The sequence below is a fragment of the Hippoglossus hippoglossus genome, chromosome 12 (assembly GCF_009819705.1).
Source record: "Hippoglossus hippoglossus isolate fHipHip1 chromosome 12, fHipHip1.pri, whole genome shotgun sequence".
Classification (NCBI taxonomy): Eukaryota; Metazoa; Chordata; class Actinopteri; order Pleuronectiformes; family Pleuronectidae; genus Hippoglossus; species Hippoglossus hippoglossus.
Window position 1 is genome coordinate 14510252 of NC_047162.1, and position 25680 is coordinate 14535931.

At 42.7% G+C, this 25680-nt stretch overlaps 1 protein-coding gene across 3 annotated transcripts in view; it reads left to right on the forward strand.

Annotated features, from left to right (window-relative positions):
- The window catches only part of trabd2a (TraB domain containing 2A), a 62742-nt gene that overhangs the window by 21675 nt on the left and 15387 nt on the right, over window positions 1–25680 (forward strand). For all 3 annotated transcript variants that reach the window (XM_034602240.1, XM_034602239.1, XM_034602241.1), the window contains 2 exons: window positions 4068–4214; window positions 4607–4781. In XM_034602240.1, coding sequence (XP_034458131.1) covers window positions 4068–4214; window positions 4607–4781 — 322 coding nt within the window. The remainder of the gene's footprint in view (window positions 1–4067; window positions 4215–4606; window positions 4782–25680) is intronic.

The following is a 25680-nucleotide window of genomic DNA, read 5'->3' on the forward strand; positions in this document are numbered from 1 at the left end:
TCAGCACAGAGAGTCACTGTCTCTCACACTCTTTCTCTTCATCCCTCTCTCTCACTCTCTTTGACTCTCCAGTTTCGTGTGTGTGTGTGTGTGTGTCGGAGAAAGAGAGGGAGTTCTATTACTCTGATAACATCGCAGACTCGGGAGGAAACAGAGGAGCTGCGTTGGAAGTCTTCATTTGTACTTGGGAGATGGCCAGGTCTCATTGAATTGGCTGCAAGTCCAGTTTGTGTGTGTGTGTGCGTGTGTGTGTGTGTCTCTGAACACATGGTTTGTCAACAGTGTGGACACGCTACTTTTCAAACACCTGTTTAAACCCGGAGACATAATTTTCTGCTCACACGTGCTCACAATGAGTCAGAAAAACAAGAATAAACACAGACACACACACACACAGGAAAACACACGTTGCATGCCGGCACACACATGCTCCTCTTTAGCGTTTTTACTAAAACTGAATTGGAAATTAAGTTACTGTAACATTCTCCACATCCAGAGCCAGCTGCTTCAGTCAGAACAACTTCAATTAGCCACAGACTTTAACCGTACAAGGAGTTTATCCTCGTGTTTACAAGCTGTTCACTTTACGCCACATTCGCACTGTGACAGGACCTCACGCACAGTTTACACACACGGCACAGACAACATGTGCCGCTGACACGTTGTTGCTCGGATAAAAGGCCTCACGTTCTCTTATCGTGACTTTGTTATGTTCATGACGTGCGATAAAAGTTGAAACACGGTGCGGATGAAGTCGCCTTGAGTTGAACTTCTCTTTGGATTCTTCTCGGTGTTGCTGCTGTTTAAAAGACGTCAAACGGCAAATTAGTTTGAATGAATTGTGGTGACTCCACAAGTGCTCTTCTCTCTCTCCTCAGATAATGAACACTTCTGCCCAATTAGGGTTGAGAATATTAGACGTTGAGAGCATCCAGATAATCAGCTGGTTGTGATTCTCCCTGTGCAATTCAAACGTTAGAGAAGAAGAAGGAGACGACATAATCACTGTAAAATAAAGCTCCGGTAAAACAGTAGAAAAGAACCTGGCAAACGTGAGGGAAATTTTCTTATTTCTGTTTATATCCAAGTTCTAGAAAACAGGTCAAGTGGACTTGGTTGAGTTTCAACCCCCCACCCCCCCACTCACTCATGGTGAATCCTGCAGAAGAACTCCCGCTATTTTCTCACATCGGCTTCTCCGGACTTTACACTTGGAGGCCGGTCGGAGAAAGTCCGCAGAACCTCCGGAGGCTCTCACTCGGACGTTTGCGCTCACACATGCACGTCCTCTGGAGAAACTGCGAAGGATCCTCTGGAGTTCCGAGCAGCTTATGACTCACTAGCTGCATCTGTGCTGTAACGCATGTTGTTGCACATTTTCTAATGATGCCACTTCTACAAAGCAAACTTTTTTCCCACAGAAACCAAAACACAATTTGCTGCCATCTGTCTTTGCGATGACATTTCCCAACAGACTCATGACTATTGGAAAGTGATCCACAATTTCATGAAGGTAAAACCTCTCCTCACAGATCCTCGACTGGTCGGGACTTACTGAGCTATAAGCCAACACACTCCAGAGTTTTTTTTTTCTTTCTAGCCGAGCCGCCGAACACTCCAGATCTCCACATGTGGGAATCTGTCTGTGATGATGTTTGCTCTGGATGCACACAGCCACCCCACTCCATCTCAACAAGAGGGGCCATTTCCATGACAAAGGACAATTATTGACTTTCATTGGCTGCGCTCGCTTTGATATCAGCGAGGGGTGTGTCCGTGCGGCTGTGTGTGCGTGCTCGAGGGGCGGGACAGGGGGCAGCAGTGGAGGAGAAGAAGAAACAGGGGGGACCTGATGAAAGGGGCCGAGTGGGAAAGTGCACCCACTGACCCACAGCGCACAAACACAAGTGGAGGATCAGAGCAGAAAGAAAGAAATCCTTCGTTTAAGGTTTTCCTCTCCGCTCCGGTTTTCTGTGTCCTTCCTCCCTTTCTTGTTTGTTTTTTTCTTGTCTATCTCTTTCCTCCCCCAAAAAACCTTTAACTCTCTTTCTTATTATCAGGCCAAGACTGCCCCCCCCCCCTCTTTCTCTCTCTCCCCTCCTCCCTTCACAGCCGTAATTTAAGGGGCTGAAAGGCACGGCGAGCGGAGAAAAGAGAAGAGGGTGCTGAGAAAAAAGGGGAGACCCTGCAGATGAGGGCCTTCCTTCACGGACGTGGCACAGATGTGAGGGTGTTTTTTGTGAAACGAGTCGGGGAGGGGCGGCGATAGGCTAATTTGCGTGGCATAAAGACGGGGCCCTTTTCATATGCAGAGCGCCACTTTGATGCGCGGCCGATGAAAGCTGGAGGGAGCGGCGAGGAGAGGAGAAGAGAGGGTGATGGAGGGGTCCTTTGTCCCCTGACAAGAAGGCATCTGCTCCACGCTGCCCTCCTCTCCTCCTCTCCTCTGCTGCACCGAGGCTCCCACAAAAGTGTCATCAGGGCACCTTAGAAAACCAGAACATGAAGAAGAAAAAAAAAAAACAGCCGCTTGGGTCGGCCTGGCTGGCGTACGGGTATGCATATCAATACAGAATTCATTTGACACAACACACACAACACACACAACACACACACACACACTACTGAATACACACACGGGTGCCTGTTGGATTGTAAAAAAACGTGCAGACACATTCACATGTTACCACAGCTGACAAAACACATCTTCACTTTGACAAATTGTTCCCTTTGAGAAACAAACCAACCATAAAATCTCGCCTCTCCTGCGGTAATCAAACTCGGGGTGAAAGGTGCGCATGTGTTTGTGTGTGGCGGGGAGATCACAGGGGAAACCATCGGCTGACGAGCAGCGCCGGTTTCCATGCGTCCAGCCTGGCCTCGCTGTGTGGAGCGTGTTTATGTGCACACACATGCATGCACGTGTGTCCGTGCGGCGCTGATCAGAGGCGGCAGGGCTCACCGGGGCCCTCTCACCAAACACAGGCCGATTTCACGCTCACACACACTAAAGCTGAGTCTCTGCAGCAGAGCAGCAGAGCGACTTCGACAGCATCAACTCCAAACGGATTCCTTTGCTCTAATAATTAGTTCAGACTGAAATAATTTACTCAGATCTGCTTTGACACCCAGGAAGTTTTAAGTATTTTCTTTTCTTGTCGTGTTTACATTATGGAACATGTCATCCACATGAGCTTTTCCACTTGCTAGCAGCTTGGCTTCAGGGATGGTGCTGTCACTCCATTGGACTGGTGGCCACTTTGGTCCGGAATGAAATATCTATTATCAATTTTTCAACAAAATGTCATTAAATGTTTTACAGACATTCATTGTCCCCAGAGGATAAATCCCAATAACTGTGGTGATCATCAGACTTTACCTGTTTGGCCAATACCAGACAGAATTTTTTGTGTTTTAGTAAAATGTCACAAAGATCTGGTCAAAACTTTCTAATTTTCAACAGCAGGCAACCATTATAAAAATCAACACGTCCTCATTGAAATGGTGGGCATGTTAGCATGTTAGCATTTAGCTCAAAGCACTGCTGTAAGTAAGTACGACCTCACAGAGATGCTAGCCTGACCACTTTCCTCGTCCGCTGAGAGTTGCGTACTTGTTCCATTCTTAACAAAATGAGGGTCAGCGTGGGTCTGGTGTTCCTCACATTCGTACCTGATCCCACATTCTATTCAGGAAGGGGGATATACTTAACTTGAGCATGAGCAGTTGACTCATACAGTTGCAAAGTTTGGGCTGCACGTCCCAAACTTTACGCGTATACGGGTCCATTTGTACCCTTGCGAACATGGGTGGATGAAGAAACGCCTCAACTTTTGTTTAACCTCCTCTACCTCTTGAATCACCTACTTGCAACTGCCCGACTTCCTGTTTGTTGTCACTTAATGCCACAGATGTTAAGATTTAGGGTGTACACATGAGCAGTAGATCTGAATGCATGATGCATAATACGATTGTTTGCTGAATTTTTTGTGATTCTGATGTTTCTGCGTCTTCTATTGGGTTAAATATGAACTGATCAATAACTGATCCTCACTGTGTCCTTCCAGGTGATCTTTGCCCTGAACCAGACGTTGTTGCAGCAGGAGTCTTTGAGGGCGGGAAGCCTCCAGGTTCCCTACACCACCGAGGATCTCATCAGGCACTATAACTGTGGAGATCTCAACTCCATCATCTTTAACCACGACACCTCACAGGTCAGTCCCCTTATCTCATCTTATCTTATCTTATCTTATCCTATCTTCCTACTTTCGCTCTAGTTAATAAGCTGCGTATCATTTTGACCCCTTAACCTGTTGTAGTGTCTCAGCGACACCACCCTTGACCTTTTACCTTCACCCCTCACCCTGTGACTGACCCTCCATCCCCCACACCACCTCCTCCACCCCTGCAGCTTCTCCACACCGATCCTGATTTACTCTTCCTGCTTTTCCTTCTGCTTCTCTTCCTCTCTCCATCGTCCTCGCCACATCTTTGTTGTCCCTCCTCCTGTGTTGTCCTTTGTCCCATAACTTTCCTTTCACATTCCTTCTTTTGACTTCTTTTAAATGTAGACAAAACAAATTTTCATTTGTTTTCAACCCTGTAGGTCCCAAACTTCAATAACGTGACGCTGCCACCCAGCGAGCAGGTGACCGCCCAGGAAATAGACAGCTACTTCCGACAGGAGCTCATCTACAAGAGGAATGAGAGGATGGGCAAGAGGGTCAAGGCCCTGCTGGAGGACCACCCCGATAAGAGCTTCTTCTTCGCCTTCGGAGCAGGTTGGTGTTAACAAATTGACTTTGAAGGAATAAAACGAGGCAAATAATGATATCTCTGTGACTAAAATGTCAGAAAACATTTACATTTATTAGTCTTTACTCATGCGTCCGGTCATCACAGCACCTAATAAGCTTACTTTTATCCCCACTACAAAATGACTTAAATTCCTCTTTTTGTTGGGAGAGCCCTTCTGCAAAGGAGACGGAAAGCGTCTTAGTCTGAGCAGCTTAACAAACTCATGTAGAGAAAGAGAAAAGAAAGAGACGACCAAAGGAACCGGGGCCTGAAATCAAAGCTGATTGGAGAAGTGGGGCTCACCGATAAGACGTCTTTTTCTGATCTGGACGATTGTGCAGCTCCTTTCAGATACAGAAGAGATAAGACCAGAAACTATATACCCATGTAATACCTCAAATATACTGCATATCGTCCGCAATCCCTCTTTTTTCTTGTCGGGGGAAAATCAAACTAAATCCTGGGGGTCTGGTTGTTGATAACCAGCCCTTCAGTGGCTCAGCAGATAAATCTATTGATCCACACAGCTGATGGTTTTAATCAGCTTTGGGTCCAAATAAACCAGAGTTGTGTTGGAGGCTCAATAAAAAATCCTTGTTATCAGTTCAGGACAGAGCAGAAACAGACGTGTGGCCTGTTGGAGCTTTAAAAAGGTCATTTTTAAAACTTTGAATTCCTCTGTAACCGACCTCATAAGTAGCAGGGGTCTGATAAGAGACTTAAAACAGGAAGGATAAAGCTGATAAGAGCAGAGGAAGATTAAAGTTGTCTCATTTAAGTGCAGAAGAGTCTGTGTGAGTGTGCATGTGTATTCCTGCTGCTTGGTCGGGGGTTGTATGGTGAAGGCAGACACACGTCTTTGTCCTGCTGGAGACTTGTTGGTTTGTTTGGCCTCTGGTTGTTCAGTTTGAACACTTTACACTTAATAAAGATGACAAATGTAGATAGTACGTTCTTTAAATTATTGTAATATTGAGAACAAAATACAGATTATATTCATATTCATGTTTTATTCAACAAGCAGTCCAAAACACAAAGATTTTTTATTTTACAAACCAACCCATCCTCACATTTAAGAAACTGAAAACAACATATTTTATGTTTTTGCTTGAAAAATGGACACTGATTAATTTACTGTTAATTCAAACAAATGTTTATAAATCAGTTTGAATCGCACTTTATTCATTAATCTTTTGGTTTCTTCAAATTACACAGATGAGCAAAGAAAAGATTTTACTGGCTCAGATCAAATCTCATAATTTTGTTCTATACATTTCTTATCTGACCAAAAATACGAATTGTGTCAATATTATCAGTTAATGAAAATATTTCACGGCTTAAATCAAAATGTCTATTTCGTACATAACAAATCTACAGTTCTTATTTCGGGACATTTTTTGACTTTTAAGTCGTCTAAGCTGATTTACTATCAGTGAAACCACAAAAGTTCATAGTGAAGAGCAGATAACACTTTGGAAAGAATCTGTTCCTCCAACATTGGATTTTCTTCATCTTCATCACGGGATGTGCAGGCGGGAGAGAGGATCAAATTATAGCGACATCAATTTCAGACTCAGAGTTTCCTCATGACGACGTCGTCAGAAACCTTCTCGATTTCTTTGGTCAGTTCGAAGCTGAAAAGCAGCGAAACTCCGAGCGGAGCGAGAGGCCGTCACAGTCTGCTGCTCCCTGAGCTGGCAGGAAACAGCTGAGGAAAAGCAGACACACACACACACACACACACACACACACACACACACACACACACACACACACACACACACACACACACACACACACACTCATGCCCTAACAAGGAGTTCATTTCACTGTGTGTCCCTAAGGAGCTACCTTTACAAGGGCTAGGTCTAAAAAGGTGTGTTCCTCAGTGTGTGTGTGAGTGTGTGTGTGTGAGCTGGTGAGTGAAAGTGATACGGCCAATCAGCCCAGGAGCACAAGTCTTAGACATACGGAGGGCAGGTTGGGTCGGCGTGTACAAGGAACGGGACGGGGCACATCGGGGTGCATGTGCAGACACACACACACACACACACACACACACACACACACACACACACACACACACACACACACACACACACACTGCAGCCCCCAGGCCATACCGTAGACAGACCTGGGTAAAATGTGTCCTTAATTATCCCTGGAGGGGTCAAAGGACACACACACACACACACACACACACACACACACACACACACACACACACACACACACACACACACACACACACACACACACACGCACACGCACATACAGACACTACAATGGCGTCCATTATGTCGGTGTACTCAACTTCCCTGTTGCAATTAGCCATCAGACCAGTCCCATCATATTTTTTTATACGGCCGTCTCGATAGAGAGAAAGATACATTAATCATCTATTCTGCATTTTGTGTTGTGTGTTTTCTAGTTAATAATTCATTGTACTGTCAATAACGCCAGAGTCGTTATTTTCACATTGTAACACTGCAGGATACATTTTGGTTTCTTGAAATTCCTCCGGACAGGCCTACAAATATAAATCTGATTTAGAAGAATTATTGTTGTGTGTGTTTTTAGAAAAGAAACCACATATTTAACATATTTCCTTTCCTGAGTAATGATCCCATTAGCCTGCAGGGGTTGGCCTGCAGATTCCACACTGACCCAAGTGGAAAATTGTTGAGGTTACTCATTTTGCCTTCTCTAAGCTTTATTGCCACAACAAGTTAACAAAACAGTTTGTACATTATAATTTATTCCCTGTCAAAGTGCCTGGTTGGATGCTGATCGCACTTTGCCAAAGGAAACTCAACATAGTCCAGAGTTTTAATCGTGGAAGTGTTTGGATGTGTTGGTGGTTTAATGTTATTGGAAGCCATGCTTTAGTTTTTTGACCGGAGTATTGAAAGTATTAGCATTAAGTAGTAGTAGTAGAATATGGCAACAACTTTTAATTTGATTATATAAATGCTGTAAACATATTTGTCAAAAAAATCTGTGATATTAATGAGCATTATTTATCTTTTTTTTTTTTATTGCTTAAACTGCTCTTGAAAGGTGATCATTATATTAGTGCTGTTCTTCATGGTTATCTGTCTGTGGGATAGAAATATTTTCTTGAAGTAAACCAACAACAAACTAACAAGTTACCATGGTGATTTACCTCGATACAAAGTGAACCAGCAACTCCTGGTTCGTAGTACAGGCCCCTGAACAATCTCCTGCTGCGATCTTCATATGTGAAGGACAAACATCCACTCAGATACACACAGCCGTGCACGTATTCCCTCTGTGTCTTGTCTTGTTTATGAGTCTGGAGCTTTCATTACATCAAGAGATGTATTTCTAAAATATCTATTAGTTTGATATCCTGTTATCGGGCTGACTTAGAATCTTAAGACATCTATCCGGGTCAGGTTCCCAAGATATTTGTGACCAAGAGAGTTTGAGCCGATGCCAGAGCAGTAAACACATTATTCCGCAAAACCTTATTATGACTTTAATGTCATAATAACCTCCTACAGAAAAGTACTTTCTTACCAAATCCTGATGTATTGATTCTTTGGTTGTGTCTGAACTCATTAGAACGGGGGCCCGTGACCAGTTCTGCATTCCAGCTCCTTTCGCTGCTGTTTTTAAATGTTTTTTTTTTCAAATGCAGTCTGGTAAGAGCGGTGGTCAGGAAGGCAACAGTCAAACAAAGTGTAGTGGTCACTGGCTCGCAACTTCAAACTCCACATTCAGCCCAGATGAACCCACACAGAGAACAGAGTCAGACATGAAGAGGAGATAGAGAGCGTGAGATAAGAGCTGCTTGACCACACACTCATGATGACCACCCAGTCCATTGTTGATATTATGGATTTATTGTGAGATGATTTACAAATTCCCCCAAAAAACATTTCTTATTATGACCAAATGCTGGACGGCCTCCAGCCTCCCTGCGCTAAATTAAACAGAAACGAAAAGAGGTCAGTAGGGTAACAGAATCGTTGCTTAATCTCACATCTAAAGGGTTTTAGACTAAAAAGCCTCTGAGAGCAGTTAAGTTTCATTGATCTTTTATTTACCTGCTTGTAAAGCAACATCACTCCAAGCTTTACATATCGGGGCCGGAGAAATGACGTTCCTTCAGGAAGTGTTCGAATCTCAGCAGGTCTGCAGTGACCGTCAGGGTTCAAATATTCAGATGCTCGAGCTGTTTTCAGATGTGAACTCCGGAAAGCGTCTGGTAAACCGGGACCGGACCGAGTCCAAGCAACAAAATATCTGAGTGCAAGTGTACAGGTTGAGCACAAGCAGAGCGGATCTAAGCACAAGCAGGGGCTATTTGAGTGCAAACGCAGGGTTTCAAGCGACCCACCTCTTGAGCAAAGATGGGGAAAAACCCCACATAGACTTGGAGCATAAATTCTGCTGCGGAAATGAAGTTTTTGTTTACAGCGCATTGACGTCGGCCCGGATTGTCAAAAGCTCTTGATTATCATTGTTTTTTCAAGTCTATTGCAACACAAATACCTCATCGATATTTGTTTTCTTTTCACTCAGAAGTTTTACTCGGGCCTGGCAGGAAAAGTTCCGTCTGTAGCAACTGACTCGGACAATTGCGTTCTCACAAACAGCCCCTAGAGAAAAATGTCCAAAGTTCAGTGCATGTTCGATTCCAGCCTCAGCCCCTTCCCTGCCTTCCCCTGCTCCGCGTATTACCGTATTGTCATGCCTCGCTATACTTTACTGCACTGTAAGTAAATACCTCCTAGAAATTTGTCTTCCCCCCCCATCTGTTTGTCTGAAATACCACGGCCATCACTCAGACTAAATGATGATGTTGAAAAAGAGCCATGCGCTCAGACAGGCATATGGAAGCTGTTATTGCTCCGCTCCATAGGTACAGTAACCAAACCCAAGTACACAATCCCAACCCGTGTTCCCTTTATAATCTCTGTCATACCCTGGCACTTTTGACTTTAATAAAATGATGTGTTTACATATCGCTGAAGGCCGAGGGCTCCGTTTCTGCCGGCTCTTACAAATTCTTTTCTTTTACCCCCCCTCCTCCTCCCAGGCTCAGCTTGAACGCGTCCATGTTTCAGTCCCGGCTCCCCCCCCCCGCTGCTTAGCACATCACGACTCCCCTCAAACTCTGCTCCAAAGCCACAAATTTAAATATTTGTGGCGGTGTAATTGCCAGTGTGGTCGACGGGCTCTAACGGTTACTGTACGTCGAAATGTTTGACTCTTTTCACAGACAATTAAGGTTTGCCGTTGGATCTGTTGCTGTTTAGCTTGGTAGGGCCCGCGCCGGGGAGAATACCCCTGGTTTAGTGATCTGTGATGTGCGGCGGGTCGGCTGTAATAAATGGACGGCTCGGCCTCGTGAGCTACGGCTCGTGACAGAGGTTGACGTGAGCTCATAACTCACACAGAGCACCTTGACTTGTCAGTGTGCGGGTAGATCTCAGTACTGGAGGGGGGGGGAATATAGTCACTTAATATGCAGTACTTACCGAGTCCACTGCAGTTTAGTAGTCAGCGCCGTGTGGTGACTGAGCCGGTAAATACTGAATTAGACTTAATGTGTGTTAGAGGTGGTTTTATGTGAAACCACAAAAATGATCTCTGTCCACACGAGCTGAAAGTGCAGTTCACGTAAACAGGAAGGACGTTATCTACTCTGCAGTTGGTTTCTTAGTCAAAGAAAATACTAACAATGAGAAACAACAATGAGGAAAAGTAAGACGAAGGATTTCACCGCTGGTAGTCGAGTAGTGACTGAAAAGAACCAATAAGGAAGAGAATATAGGCGACTGCGTTTTGGCCAATCTATAATACAACGCAAACCTGGAGTTTTCAAACTAAATTGGGGCCAGCGACGTTTACACACTTCCCAGTTTTAGGCTCTCAAAAACTCTGGAGTAGTGTAGACAGCAGTAAACATAGTAACTAAAACTAAAACGTAGTAGTATGGATGTAACCTTAGTGTTTGATCATATGTTATATGCAAATAAGAAGATAAAAAAGGGCAGAAACTATCATTCTGTGTATTGCTGACTATTAACAATGAAATTAGCATTAAATAAAAAAATAAACTAGATTAAAACAAATACATTTTCGTTAGATCCATGAATTTATCCCTTGGACAATCCGAAAATGTAAAAAAAAAGCCCTATCTCACAAGGTCCGTTGACCAGATCCAAAATTGAATGCGTTCTTTCTTGGCCCATGTCCCATCCTTCCTTCCAAGTTTCAAGAAAATCGGTTCAGTAGTTCTTTGCGTAATCCTGCTAACAGACGAACGGCAATAAAAACTTGGCGCCGGTAAGAACTGCAAAGCTGATTACGTTTATCGTCACGAAATATTGTATATGAAGGAACTCGAGCTGTGCAGCCAAACCCACAGAACTTTATTTTGAATTCCACTGCCGATCTCAAAGTCTCAACAGATTCCAAAGTAGCCGGTTCAGAAAAAACGACGCACACGTCATGTGCAATATTTCTACTGGATTAAATCTCGCAGCCACAGAAAAACCTGGAGTCTCTGCCCCAGTGTAAACATCACAGCTTCAATAAAGAGTTGGAACGAGCTCATCCAGAATATATACCCTCTGTGATGCTGTCAGACACTGTGGAATTAGAGAATTTAACCTTATTTCTCAGGAAACACAACATAGACGTCTTTTCTAAACCTTCGTGAACGCAGTATAAATTAGGTTTTAACTACCCCTATGTGCCTAATATTTTAGTCTCAGAGTTATAGTGGGTTTACTGGTTATTCCCACTCAAACTCTGTCCTAAATCCAGAGGCCAAACCCTACACATACCTGGCCCGCGTCCCTCCGCAGTGTGTTTTCACACCGAGCAGCACTACATCACCGCGGTCGCTGCTTGGCTTCCTCTTTTTTTTTTCTTCTTCCTCCCCCAGATGGTGTGAAAGTCCGAAACGTGGGTCTTTTTAACAGCACCTCACCTTCATAAACAGCCAGTTTACAACTGTTTGGGGCAGTCGCTGACATGAGTACACACATGTCACGCAGCACCATTAAAGTCCAGACCAGACCTACCACACACTTGGTCAGGGTTTGAGCAGGCAGGCGGGCGAACCGTCTGCCAAACCCGGATTAAGTTCTGGATTTTTGTTTAAATTTTTAAGATTCAACTTGTTATTAAGTTGTCCTATGTTTAAAAAATTACATCATGGAGGTTTAATTTCTACCACAAATCAGACTTCAACATGTCCAAAATGCTGTAGTTGAGGATTTATCCAGACTGTTTGCACAAGACATCAGACATCAGAGGCCTCTCTACCGAAAGAAGATGTTAGTTTTGACGCGAAGGCGGAGATAGCAGTAAATTGTAGCACTTCAGTGAGATGGATGGGTGCTTTAACGAGGCGTTTGACTCTGTTGAGGATTTAGCAACAGCCAGCATTGATTTGTTTTAACCATGATCACGTTGTTATTTTGGGGCTAAAATTTTAAAATTCAATGCAGAAGTGTCAGATCAAGAAATAATGGAGACAGTAGAGGAACATACTGGCAAACACTGTTCTGCCATTTGGGGTATCTAAACGGGAAATTATAATTTTGTAAGGCTGCGGCAAACCTTATTTTATTTTGTCGATGTTTTTCTTTTCCTTGTTACTGATTTATCATTATTTGATCAATTCATGACTTTTCCATTATGATTGATTTAGGGTCTTGTGTCGTCCCTGCATGGTCGTAGCAGCAAAATGTGGTTTTGTGTAGCGCCAAGAATTTTGACGGTGGCAAAACACACTTTGCCGATTAACAAACCATTTTATTATTTGAATAGAAGAAGTCAGTCAGTGTAAAAACATCCATACAAACTCAAATACTCTGTTTCCTGTGATTGCTTCACAAAATACTTTTGATTGGCCATTACAAAAGGCAGAAAATATATAGTATCAAAAACTGGTTTGGTATTCATGCAAATCTTAACCTTGAAACTACATGAAATAAGAAAAATCGTTATCATGATGTGATAATTATAATTATTCTTTTTAAATTGCTGTTTTCAGACTAAAAAGAAAAAGGATCAATCACCATCATTGGTGTCTTATCAGTGACTTAAAAACGTGTTTATCCTGCTTTAACATCCATCTTTCAGCAGATGTCCGGTGTTGGTGACTGGACAGTGTTTCTGTCAGTGTCTTCGTGCTGCTTCCTCTTCATCTTCCTCCCCCTCAGAACCGCCTGTGATCTTTGTTCCATATTTATAATCCTAAAAGCCCCAAAGAACAAAAAACTGGCTAAACATGAAAACACATTAAACCGGTCGCATGTTAAGCTGTCAGGAGCATCTGCAACGTTTCAGCGCCACAGCTCTGTCTCTTCTTAAATGAGAGGATAAACCTGTCAGCCACTCTGAGGAACTAACTGGCTGCTGAGTGAAACGCACCTAAACGTATACATTTAGGTGCACTCATCAGGTCAGAGGCCTCGGCCCCTGCTCACCCCAGACGTAGCTCATGCAGCCCCACACTTCTCTCGCAGTCACAGCAGCGAACGCTTGTCACAACAGCTTGTTGTGATTTATTGAAAGCGTTGAACTCCTCACCCCTGATCCCATTCAGTATTTCCTCATGCACCTGGAACGGGGCTCTTTTTACGCGCCTGCCCAGGGGCTCAACTTTCATTTGGACCAGAAATACCTCACCCCTATATGAAAGGGAAGAGGAAAATTATATCTTTACCCAGCGAGCAGCAGTGCATCTATTGATGGTTCTCAGCGGGAATTGTTATGAGTGAGCTGTCCCTTTTCATTTCGGGGGCTGAAACATGAAGGCGAGCAAACGCGCAGCCTGCAGGCGATGAAGATGTGAAGGGACAGAGGAAAACATGACTTGTGTGATTTGTGGCTTCCACTCACTCCTCTCTCTCACTGTGGGGTTATTGAATACGGTTTTGTTTAGCCGGAGCAGACGTTTTTTCTGCTGCGCTGCATGAAAGAGCCTGTGTTGTTGGCCGCGCGTGTGAGCAGAGCAGGATTCTGTGATGCCACATAGTTTTGAGTTTTTATACTCAAATGAGCTTTATTTTATTTATCCATCCAGACCGTGTGACGTATTTGGCGTCACAGTTATACAGCGCTGGATTTATTTCTTTCTGGGTCGACGTCAGAACATATGTGGACTTTTTTTTTTTTAAACTGCAACGCAACTTTTGTCAGTTTAAAAGAATCTGTTGGCACCCAGAAACATTTTCTTAAATCTCTTGTGTATTTTGAACGTTACAGCATTTTTCAAAAAACAAAAAAGTCAATGCTGTAATGAAAAAATTCACCCCAGCAGGAAAAAAAACAAATGTTTTTGTGTGGACGTGAGGCCAAAAAGACAAATTTGATTATTTTAAATGGTCTTTTTGATGATACCCGTATGGTTATGGCGTGTTCTTTTTAAAGAATTCTGAAATAAATAACTTATCTTGCAAACAAAATAAAAACAAAGTGTGAATTCCATTCTCTTATGCTGCAAACTCAATTTAACTCACACTGAAATTACCGTACTAGGCTTTATAATCTCTGTTTCGCGTCACCGAAGCTCTGGAGCGAATAAGAGATTGCGATCGGCAAAACAAGATTTCTCTGTTTAGGATTCGGTTGGTGCAGATTTAAAAATTCTCCATGTTCTGTTGTGATGCAGAAGGATTTACAGGGAAGCGGGAGACTCTCTGGAAAACTAAGCCCCTTGGTTTTATCCATAACACACCACGGCTAACTTGGGAGGAAAGAATGATTCAGGCTGAAATGGGATTAACACATGTGTGATTGACAGAGAGAGAAAAATATTGTGAATATAGCAACAAAAAGTGGAAACAAGGTGTTTGAGGGTGACGTAGGGATTGAAAGCACCAGAAACGACGGCCAAAAGCCGAGTCTGTGATTACTAACAGGCTCCTATTCTATGGATCTGCTCTTCGTTAGGATCTAGACCTGAGATGATACGCAGGCCCGGCTGGACATCGACAAGATCTCCTGCAGATTACTCAAACTAAATGGGCACAAAATTGCACTCGGAGCCACATGTTGTTGATGGAGGAGAAAAACATCAGAGGTAAAAAAAAAAAAAGAAAGAAGCATTATGTGGAATGCTATTTAAAAAGGGGAGCAGCCATCCCGACTTCCCTTCAGCCGGTTGGAGGGCTGGAGCGGAGCGGAGCGTGTGTTTTCAGAGGAAGTGGAATATGCACAGTGCAGAAATACGGTCCGGCAGGTATGGGCCGTACAGAAAACGCTCTTTGACTCCTGGTGGCTGAACGAGCTGAATGATCGTAATCAGATCTTAAGTATAAAATGGCCGCTGATGCTGTCTGCTGGAAGCCAATCTCAATTTCCTGCTTCAGTTCAGTTTTTATCTTGAAATAATTCAAGAATTCAAGACGTTTTTAGTGCTGTTTCTTTAGAGCAGTGGGTTTACTGCAGCTAATCTCGTCCCACTGAACCAACAATACAACTGACATTCATTCATTCATTCATTCATTTATTCATTCATTTCTTGTGTTTGCTTGTGGCCCCTTTTTAAAGAAAGCTTTTTTCTACTGGCAATCTATGGGTTGGGAACATTTCTACCAAATATGTTTCATTTCGGCCTAAAGGTTCAAATTCATCGAGTAATTCTAAGGCATATGAACAGTATAGCATAAATATCAATTATTCAGACTCATCTATAAAAATAAATACATATAATATTAACTACAAAGATTAAGATGGTGGATCAGTGATAGAAGAAACTCAAACTCTGTATCTCCACAGTCGACACATTTGAATTGGATCGTGTTGATGTTACTGGTCATGTCAGCACTTGTGTGGTTTATACGGATAAAACAGCAGCCAACCTAAGGTCAGGTGAACAGGTATCCCTCCACTGGAACTACTTTATTAAGTCTCATTTCACTTACTTTTATATTAAGAATTTCCTCTGAGGCCGGGGGTTTATAAGTAAAACGAGACGTTCGGCGGCCGGGTCGTTCGGAGCTGGCATCGCCGCCGGGTTTAGAACTGCTCGCTTTTACAGAATTCTCAAACTTTGATCACTTTTTCATACGACCGCAGTGAATGAGCCGGTGTGTGTTCAAGCACCATAACTCCTTGGCAGAGCGAGAGAGCACCGGGAGTGTGGAGAGAGACTGTTGAAGCCTGACAGATGTAATCCTGAACACGGCTCCAAAGTGCTGTGTGCCACCGCAAATTTTCAGTGAGGGTTTGTTTAAAAAACAAGCTCACACCACAGGCCTCTTACGAGCACTGTTTCTCCTTTATTCTCAGCATAAATTCAGAGCTCAAGTCTCCAGAAACCTCAGGCAGACACTTTCAGCAGCTTTCACACTAATGATAAACACGTGATACATGATTTATACTTTTTTTTTTTTTTTTTTTTAAAGAGCAAGATTCAGTTATTAAAACGCAGGTATATCCGTCTTTTTTAATTTTCACAACGGCGCAAATTAAACTGCAGCGAATTAAACAGTTGACTTGCAAATCTTACTCATCATATCTTCTTTGAAAGCTAAACCCGTTATCCTTGTCCCATTCGCTAAAATACAACCTGTAATAAATTTGAATTACGTGCTTTTTAAGAGGTCATTAGTTCCAAACATTTATCTGGGGCGGCGACTCTGGTCCCAGAAACCTCGAGATGCTCCGACGCAGTAAATTAGCCAAGATAAACAACAAGGTGTTGCCGTACGTGCGAAGGTAACTGATGAGGTGAAAGTGAAGACTCCCAGTTCCTCTGCGACACAGAGAACCACTGATCTCCAGAAACAGCATTTAAACAAGTTCACATCTTGTTCACACTGAACCCTGAGTATGGATTTTTGGGAGCTGACATTCAGGAGTGAACATTTTGCAATATCAATATAAGAAAAAATAATTGGCGGTGATTCCTAAGATTCTTTATCAAACCCTTATGCAAAGGTATTAAATATATACACAAATGTAATTTAGGCTTGATATTCTACAGTTTAACCATAAACTTAATTCAGAATAACTAAATAAAAAGGAAGAATCCACATCATTTGCGTGTGGATGTGGATCAGGAGGCAGATCCAGGGATTGTTTCCACTTTCTTTAACATTGCATGATTTGACATTTTCGTAATTTCTCATAGAATGATTCATGGATCTTGATGGAAAAGAAATCCGGCATGTTTTGATGTTCAGATCCAAATACAAATCAGGATCAAGTGAATTTGAGATCGAGGGACTGTTGGGCCTTGGCGGAGGTATGCGCTCTACTCAGTGCCCTCCTAGTTTAATAAAAGCTACGTTGAAACGTCTATGAAATGTCTCATATCGACCGATACCGTCCGCCAACAGATAACTCAGTTGGCCTCTAGCTCAGACGTTTGCGTTTCCCCGACTCAGCTTCTTTGGTTTAACTTTGTATACAAGACATTCAGAAATAAAATGGTTAGAAAACCTCCATGCCAAACTGAGATACCACCTCAGGCAGCCTCGGCTCCGCTCCCGCTCCCGTGGAACAGACTTTACATGGGCACCATGTCAAGATGTAGTCTCAATACAGAAGTGTTTTACACCGAAGGCCTGACAGGAGGCTCTTATCCGCAGCTATCACCGTCTGGCATCTGATGACTTAACATTCCTGTGTTGTTTTGATGCCCTATCCCTCCGTCTCTATTCCTGTTTTTCTTTCCATGTTGAATTTGCATCTGCTTGTCTCTGCTTCTCGCTTGTTCTTCCCCCCCACGTCTCTTCCTCAGCAGCCTGCGTCTCCGTATGACACAGTGATCGATATCAGTTTAACCATAAAGCAACGGCCCTTGTGTTTGAACGTTGCCTCTCACTGTGGCCGAGAGGAGCAGAATGAGAGATGTTTTGGTGCCGGTTTGGGGTGTTAGCATTCTTTGGCCTGTTTGGTGGAGAGGACGTGTATTCCTGCCCCCGGCTTGTTGTGTTTCTGTGTCTTTTCAAATTCACACAGCCTCATCACAGATGTCTCGTATCACAGCTTTCCATCACTGGTATCGTACCATCAAAAAAATCACATCCTGAGGGAGTTTTGATTTAAAATCGTGCAGGAACATTTGTTTTGACCAAGGAAACAGAATCGGATGATAAAAGAAAGACATTTTTTTTTACTTCTGAACTCAATTCTCATTTGGGCTCACCCTGATATTTTACAGACACGTTACTGGGGGGCCCACGGGGGAAGCTCTGGAAAATGTCAGGAGTGGCTGACCCTCCAGAAGATTTCAGGAAAATGTCGAGACTTCAGTGCAGAAAGCAGCTTTCAGATCTTAGCTTCCGTCTTTTCAAGAGGTTGCCATTAACAAGGATTTTAAAACATTTGTCATGTGAATCATATCTTACTGATTTAAAAACTACTTGTAATATCTCTTTATGTTTATTTTGGCGATTGCCTGTATCTAAAAAAATTAATAAAAAAAAAGAAGGAATAAGGCTACGTCTGAACAAATTTTAAAAGAACTTGCACAAACCTGTAATTTACAACACACTTAATATTTGGGCAACCATGGGCTCCCTGTCATCCGGGCTTTAGTGTGAAAGATGTGCATAAAAATGCGGCTTTGAAACTTCCACAGCGTTTTGAAGGAAACTGTGAGCTCACCTTCCGAGAGCGCGCCTCGTCCAGTCGGCCATTAACGAGCGAGCAGTGGAAGCACTGAAACAACCTGTGGAGGTTTGGTTTGGCTCAGCCTGAGGTTTAATCCTCAAACTGGACCTGTCTGCTTCTGCGTCATTCTCTCTGCGTGTGTGTGTGTGTTTTTACATCCTCTCAGTATCCACCCTAAGTGGGATAAATCACATGTAATTTTTAAAGTCTTCCATTTCTCTTCATGGCAAATGGTACAGAAGGGGGGGGTTAGAGCTGCAGCGGATTGGAGGTAAAATTCAATACGCTGTTGGTTTTAGACGAGTTTCAGCCAATGACGGGGTGGGATTTGTTTGTGTATATATGTGCAGACTAATTCAACAAAAATACTTCTTAGTTCTGGCTGCTCACGTCCCCCATATGCTCTGACTGTGTATTAAGAGTATCCTTATCCTGCAGGGACGTGGGATCAAAAATGACAACATCCAGTCGAAAGTAACTTCATACTAAATTGATTCCAGGCAAAAACATTTCATTTTTTGAAAGTATTTTCTTTTTCCCCTTCCAGTGGTAAAGAACCTCGGTGCCTTCCTGGATGAATATTATATTAACATTAAGAGACTCTTAGCTCTCAACACCACAAGTTGGCAACATTACACCAAGTATGAACGTTTTGCTTGAGAAAATACTGCTGCTTTCTAGTAATTGAATTGTGGTGGAGATTTCTTTATATAAACACTCAGTGCTCCTCTGACTCGTTCCCATCTTGTCGCCTTCGTAGATTTTTCAGGCGCATTAGCGGGATTGCGATGTCGGCCTCTTGGTCCATCTACCACAGAGTTCGGTGCACGTATCCGCGGCGCCCGGAGTTTGAATCCTAACGAAACTCTCGTGATCCCCTGACTTTTCCACCAGTGCTATGGGGTTCATGGATTTGAGTGAAGTTTCTTGAAAGCTTATTGGATGGATTTCAATAAAATGTGGTGCAGATGAGAGTGTGGGTACCCGACCCAAGCCCGGCCCAGCCTGTTGGGCCCTGACGGGTCCTGGGTCCCATTGGCTGGACTACCTACTTGATATTGACACTGCATGTGTCTGTGATCAGGGAAACACAAAGTCAGTGCAGCTCATGTTAACTACGTCAGGTTCACGTCGGGCTCCGTTAGTTTTATCTCTGGTTCAGACAGAAAAATGCAGCCTGAGCCGCACTCGAGTTCAGATATTCATGGTCCCTGTGGGATGAACCTTTATAACTTTGGCGCTGCTTTCATCTAGCATCATTATTCAACAAGGCAGTTTCATTTATAAAGACACATTTCATACACAGAGTTACATTCAAGGTGCTTTGCAGGGACGTTTAAAGAGATCAATTCAATGTCAAAAAGCACATGTCAAAATTGGTTAAAGAAGTAAAATGGAATAGATTAAAAAGAGCAGAATAAAAGAGGTGAAATGATGTAAAAGAAGTAAAAACGATAAATCAGAACAATTTTAATAATACAAATAATGTACAAACTTATATGTTGTAGGTCACTTGTAAACTAAAAGTCTGGATTTAAGAGCTGCAATGGATGGATCACAATATTGTGTTCAGTGCTAATTTGCTAATGTGTTATCAAACCTAAATATGACCTCATGTCTCCATACAAGCAAAACTACTGGGACAAGCCTGCGTTTCTTAAAATGAATCTAACAACCCACAAATATATGTGTGTCAATTTAAATGCATCTTTCCTGAAATGATGAGAGAATAATGATGTGAAAATACAGTCTACTCATTGTCATCTATCCTGACAGCATCTAATCATATTGTCTCTGTGGAAACCGTTTCCAACAGTGTCCGGTTCTCGTCAGACAAATTGTGTCCGACTGAGGTTTTCAGTCTAATGCGCTGAGGAGCTGACGATCTGTCATAAAAACGCCGTGATCCAACCAGGGATAAGAAGAAGTGCTGTGTCAGCAGAGTGTGTCTCCAGACGCTTTGTATGTGTGCTGGCATTGTTCGAAAAACACCAGGAGGATCTTTTCTGTCAGTGGATAACCAATAATTTTCCTGTTAGTTGTCTCATGACTGTCACTTTTATGGACGGCTGCGTCTCCTTCACAGTTGAAGACGATGAGGTTTTTGCTCGACGGTTCGCGGCCCCGGCGAGCCAAGACGGACATTTTTCCGGGTTTAAAGTTTGGCTGCTTAGTGCGTCTGACGTGCTGGGAACGTCAAGAAGATGGAAATCGAGGCTATTATTTAGTTTTGACAATAGTTCAAACGGCTTAACTCTCTCCTTGTATTAAAGCTCCCCTGCCGCCCGTGCGCGCCGCAAAGATTGATTCCCCCGAAAACCACGGCAGTGTCAAGTGGCGACACGCGAATAAAGAGCAATAAAACTTGGCCAAAGGGTTTCGCGGGTTTTTTTCCGTCATCGGTGACGTCGCCAAACCAAAACCCAGCGTAGTAAAAGATTCAAGAATGCACCCGACACCTGATCTCCATCTCCTCCAGTAACAGGCTTCGTTCAGCGCTCGGCGGTGGTGATTACGAGCTGCCGGGCCACGCTCACTATAGCGGGGCGCGTGTGTACATAAACAGCTAGAAAGGGCTATATTGGGGCAGAATGGCCTCAGCGCTGCCCGTAGCGTTTGTTTATCCAACATGCTGTAATGTTATGAGAACTGCTGCTCGGGCCCTGGTTACAAGTTGTAATGTAAATATTGATGTGCATGGAAAAGGAATGCTATTTAAGGCTTACCATATGGTCTAATAATTCGAGCCGCTGATTGACGAGACTGGACGTCGTTTTCAGTTTCTTGTTTTGTTTTCTTCTGTCGGAGCGCAGGTGTGTCGAGGTTTTGTGAAAAATCAAGACGAATAGAGCTCCGGGGTCGGTTATAGGAAACGTTCATGTTTCATTCATTTTCGTTAGGATTTGTAACTTCAAAGAAAAGAATATGTTATGCTGACTCCAGGCGAAGCAGCCAAAGGAGTCGATTTACAACACAAAGTTTTTTATATTCTTCTCAGCGTAAGGAAACATTTGTATGAAATATAAATTTTCTTCTACCTCCGCCTTGTAGATGATGTTTTTCACCACTGTCCGTTTGTTTGTTGGTTTGTTTCATTGTTTGCAAGATTATGCAAAAACAACTGGATGGATTATCAAGAAACTTGGTGTAATTAAGGATTCGATACGGGTGATGGAGGAATTTATACAATTTTGATGCAGATTTGAATTTTCACTTTTTTGAAAATGCAGAGAAAGGGCGTTTTTCTAAATTGTCACTGAACTTTAAAAAAGGAATCATTCAAGGATCTTGATTTTTTTAAAAAAAGTCATGTTTAGGGGACTGATATTTATGAGTGTGTGTGTGTGTGTAGATCCAGATAAAAGATCTTATGAATTTAAATGTGGTTTCATAAGGAGAGTGTACACGCGTTTCGCAGGACACACTATTTTTCAGTAGACTAGAAAAGGCTTAAAATCAGTGTTTTGTTATGTTTCTGTATTTCATTCATCATTAGTCATTGTTATGGACTCAAACTGTCACATCACAGAAGTACAGAGACTTTGTACATTTTTATAACCATGACATGAGCCAATCTGTGACCTGGGTCGCCGCGGTCCCGTCCCTGAGCGCTGCTGCATGCGAGCAGTGGGCTGTGAATGAGAGCTTTCACTTCTGTCCCCCGGCTCTTTATCTGCACCATCTCTCCTCTCCCAGTGCTGCTGGGAGCACATACACTGCACATATTGTGCATCGGTTTACAGGTTGTGGCCCATTTAATAGATTTAAAATGTATGAAATTGGCCTGAATAAATAATCGGAGGAAATATATGTCAGATGTCACAGGTGCCGCTACAGACGTGTGGTTCTGAAACTGAACGTCGGCTACGTGAATGAATACTGCTGCTTTTTATATGCCACAATGAAAGTGACACATTTTGGACCCGACGGGTGGAAAACTATGAAACCCAGCGATCCAAACAATTACTTACTGAAGCGAAGAAGCAGAGACGGGGGAAAGTCTTCCCAGGATTTCAAATAATGAGGTAGAAATGTTTTTTTAGAATAAATATCTGCAGCTGTTAACAGGGAAGCGTTTTTTTATCTTTATTTTCCCTGAGACAACCAATAACCACAAAAACTGATTGGGATTGTGTGAGTCAACAGCGGAAACATCTGTGCAGGAGAACGGTATAACGTTCATGTGTTAGCTCCACCGCATCAGCACTTTTTTATAGTTATCACATGTGCTTTGTTGTGAAGGGGAAACGTGGAAGTGTTTAAGTTGTACAGTAATTCTGGAAGTACTTTGTGAGTCACTGTGAGTCCCACAGCTCTGGAAATGACCTCAGAGGGGACTGTGATGCAACCAGAGGAACTCCGAGACACAAATAGAACACAGATTACTTTAAATTAGCAAACACTTCCATCATCAATCACTTGATATTTAGGACCCGCTGCATCACACACGACACCCAGACCTCTACTACATCTTTTTCTGTTCCTGTACTTTATTCCTCTTTCGGGGGCATCGATCGTTTTCTATCAAAAATGTCTGATTTCTACTTTTTGCTTTGGCAGGTTTGATTTTTTCCCTCCTCGGTATGAAACACACGCTCTCGATGAGGTAGAATTCTGCCCATAAAATGCTTTTTAGTGTGGAGGTATTTTGCTTGAAGTCTTCCTTCTTAGTTTTAAAACATAAAATGGCAAAGAAAAACGATCAAAGAAAAAAAGACCTCTTAAAAAATGTTTCAGGAAGCTAAAAGCTGTAATCATTTGCAATTTTGAAAGTAGTGGAGCATGAGTCGTCTTTTTAAGGGAGATTATATGCCAAAAAACATCTCACTACTCACAATGAGAAAGTATTAAACAGCATAAGGTCACAGACATGCACAGTAAATAAAGATGGACGACATGTCGGCTCCCGAAAAGTGAAGCCAAAGCACCTTCATTGCCCCCTGGTGGCTGGCCCCGCCTATTCCATGTTAATGGATGGGAAAGGGTCTGAGACTGACTGGTGATTGGCATTGAGAGGCATGTGTCCACGGGGGTTCGATACTGCCCCCCCCATCCCTCCATTTGCTGCTGCTCAGACTCTGGCTCCAAACGTCCAAGATGGCAGCATTCTAAAGTGCAATATTTTAGTTTCATTTCTGGACAGTGAGAGGAAATGGAGATGTGTCGTCCATTTTTATAAACAGATTTGTCTCTTTTAAGTGTTTATATTTATATATCTCGTATTCTAGTGTTTGCATCTTAAGTTTTTTGTGCTTTGCCGCAAGATTTAAATATGTTTATCGATCACAAAAATATCTACACAACTTTCGTTTAACTTTTCAAACACACCAAACGAAGACTTTGGAGACATGACAGGATTGATGGTTTACCTCCTATTAGAATTTAGCATATATATACGTGTGTGTGTGTGTGTGTGTGTGTGTGCGTGTGCGTGTCCGTCCATGTGCGCACATCCCTTTGAAGTCCTGATGTCCGCCCACCCCTCTGTGGCCCTGCATTGTGCCGAACAGCTCCATTTGTCCCACCTTAATCCCCTGACGTAAACTCACATAAATCACGCTGAGTTGTTTCTAAACGTGAGCAGGCTGGAGAACTCCGTCTCGCTCTCGTTTACAACCCCCACAGAGAGTTCGAGGGCTGCCGGCTATTCATTTAGCCGACGACCCGTATTGATAATGATTACGGCTTCGAATGAAAATAAATGCACGTAGCTTTTTTGTGCACAGCTGGGTCGTTCTCTCACGGGAACTCGTAGATTATTTAGGGAAGTAGAATTTGGTAAAGACACTTAAATTGGGAATAACTAAAAACAAGGTTTAAAGCACATATACAGGTGGTCAGTCCTACTTTAAAAATGTCAAGGATTTTTGTATTTGTGTGACGCTGACTGTTGAAATTCACTTTCACATTTACATAGAAGATTCATTTAACAGTGTCTGTACTTTTCTGTGGTAGTTCCGTGGTTTTAGTTCGGGAGATGGGCGAAGCGTCGTACTCATCTCGGCCAGCCTGTCTCTATCGGTGGCTCTGGGCCAGATTAAAGTGCCGGGGCTCATTGTTTACACTGCTCGGCGGTGCCACGGCTGAGCAGGTCCCAACAATGAGCCCCTGCTCCCCTTTGTCAGGCTGAGGGGAAGAATGGAGACCTCTTGACATGGCAACCTGAAGCCTCAATGCCCCCACTTCACCTAGATGACAGGGTCAGAGCAGGGGAGAGAGGAAGAGGGAGCCGAGGGGAAGTCGGAGATAAGGAACAGAGGGAGAAAATGGAAGGGGAAGAAAGGAGGTATGATATGAAAGAGGGGGTGAATGGAGACTTATCGGGAGGAGAGATGAAGAGAGATGATGACGGGATTGTAGAAAACACAAATGAGGAAACTGTGATGTCTGTGTGGATTAGTTGGACCATTACAGACATTATCTTATTCTCTTTGTTGCCAAAACCTGGATAAAGAGATTGAAAGTACTCTAATGCCTCTTTATTAATGAGTTAATAACCATAAAGCGATGAGCTTAGCTCAGCAACACAAATACATGCTGGTACTTTACCTATGGACAGTTAGCGTGGCTTTGCTAAGCTACGCTGAGTTAGTAAAAACCAGAAAACCAGGGTTTCAAACTAGAGCCGGACCAACATGGATTTCTGGGGGCCGTTGCAGATACCGATATTTCAGATATATTTATTTAATAATAACATACTTTTTATAGCACTTTTCAATACAAGTAACAAAGTGCTTTACAACAAACCGTATGAAATTCACAAACAATCAGAGTAATAATAATAATAGAGATATAGATGATTAAAGGCATAGACATCATAAAGCTTTTATATAAAGATGTCTCTAGTCTAATCTCTTCTGGCAGACTTTTAAAAAAAAAGGCAATGAATTGTTAGATGTTGTTATCAAACCCTTTTAACCATAAACTTATTATAATGGTACAATATAGAACTCGGAATAAGATTTTCTTTACGTAAAAGGACATAATTACAGATCTTTATTGTATTGCTTATTCTGTCATATAAAAAGTCGACAAACTGTCTCTATTTTTAAAATAACATATAAAAAAAGGGAAAAACATGAATGTTGTGCCCCCTGCCTGAGTTCAGAGTGTGTTTGTTAGAGTGCGTGTGTCATTGTGAGGTTTTGTTACAGTCCAACCTTCGTTTTAAGAACTTCTTCGTCTTAAAGAACTCCACCATATATATATATTTCTTTGTAGTTTCTTATGACCCGCTGAGGTTAATGTCTTGTTTCCATCGTCTCG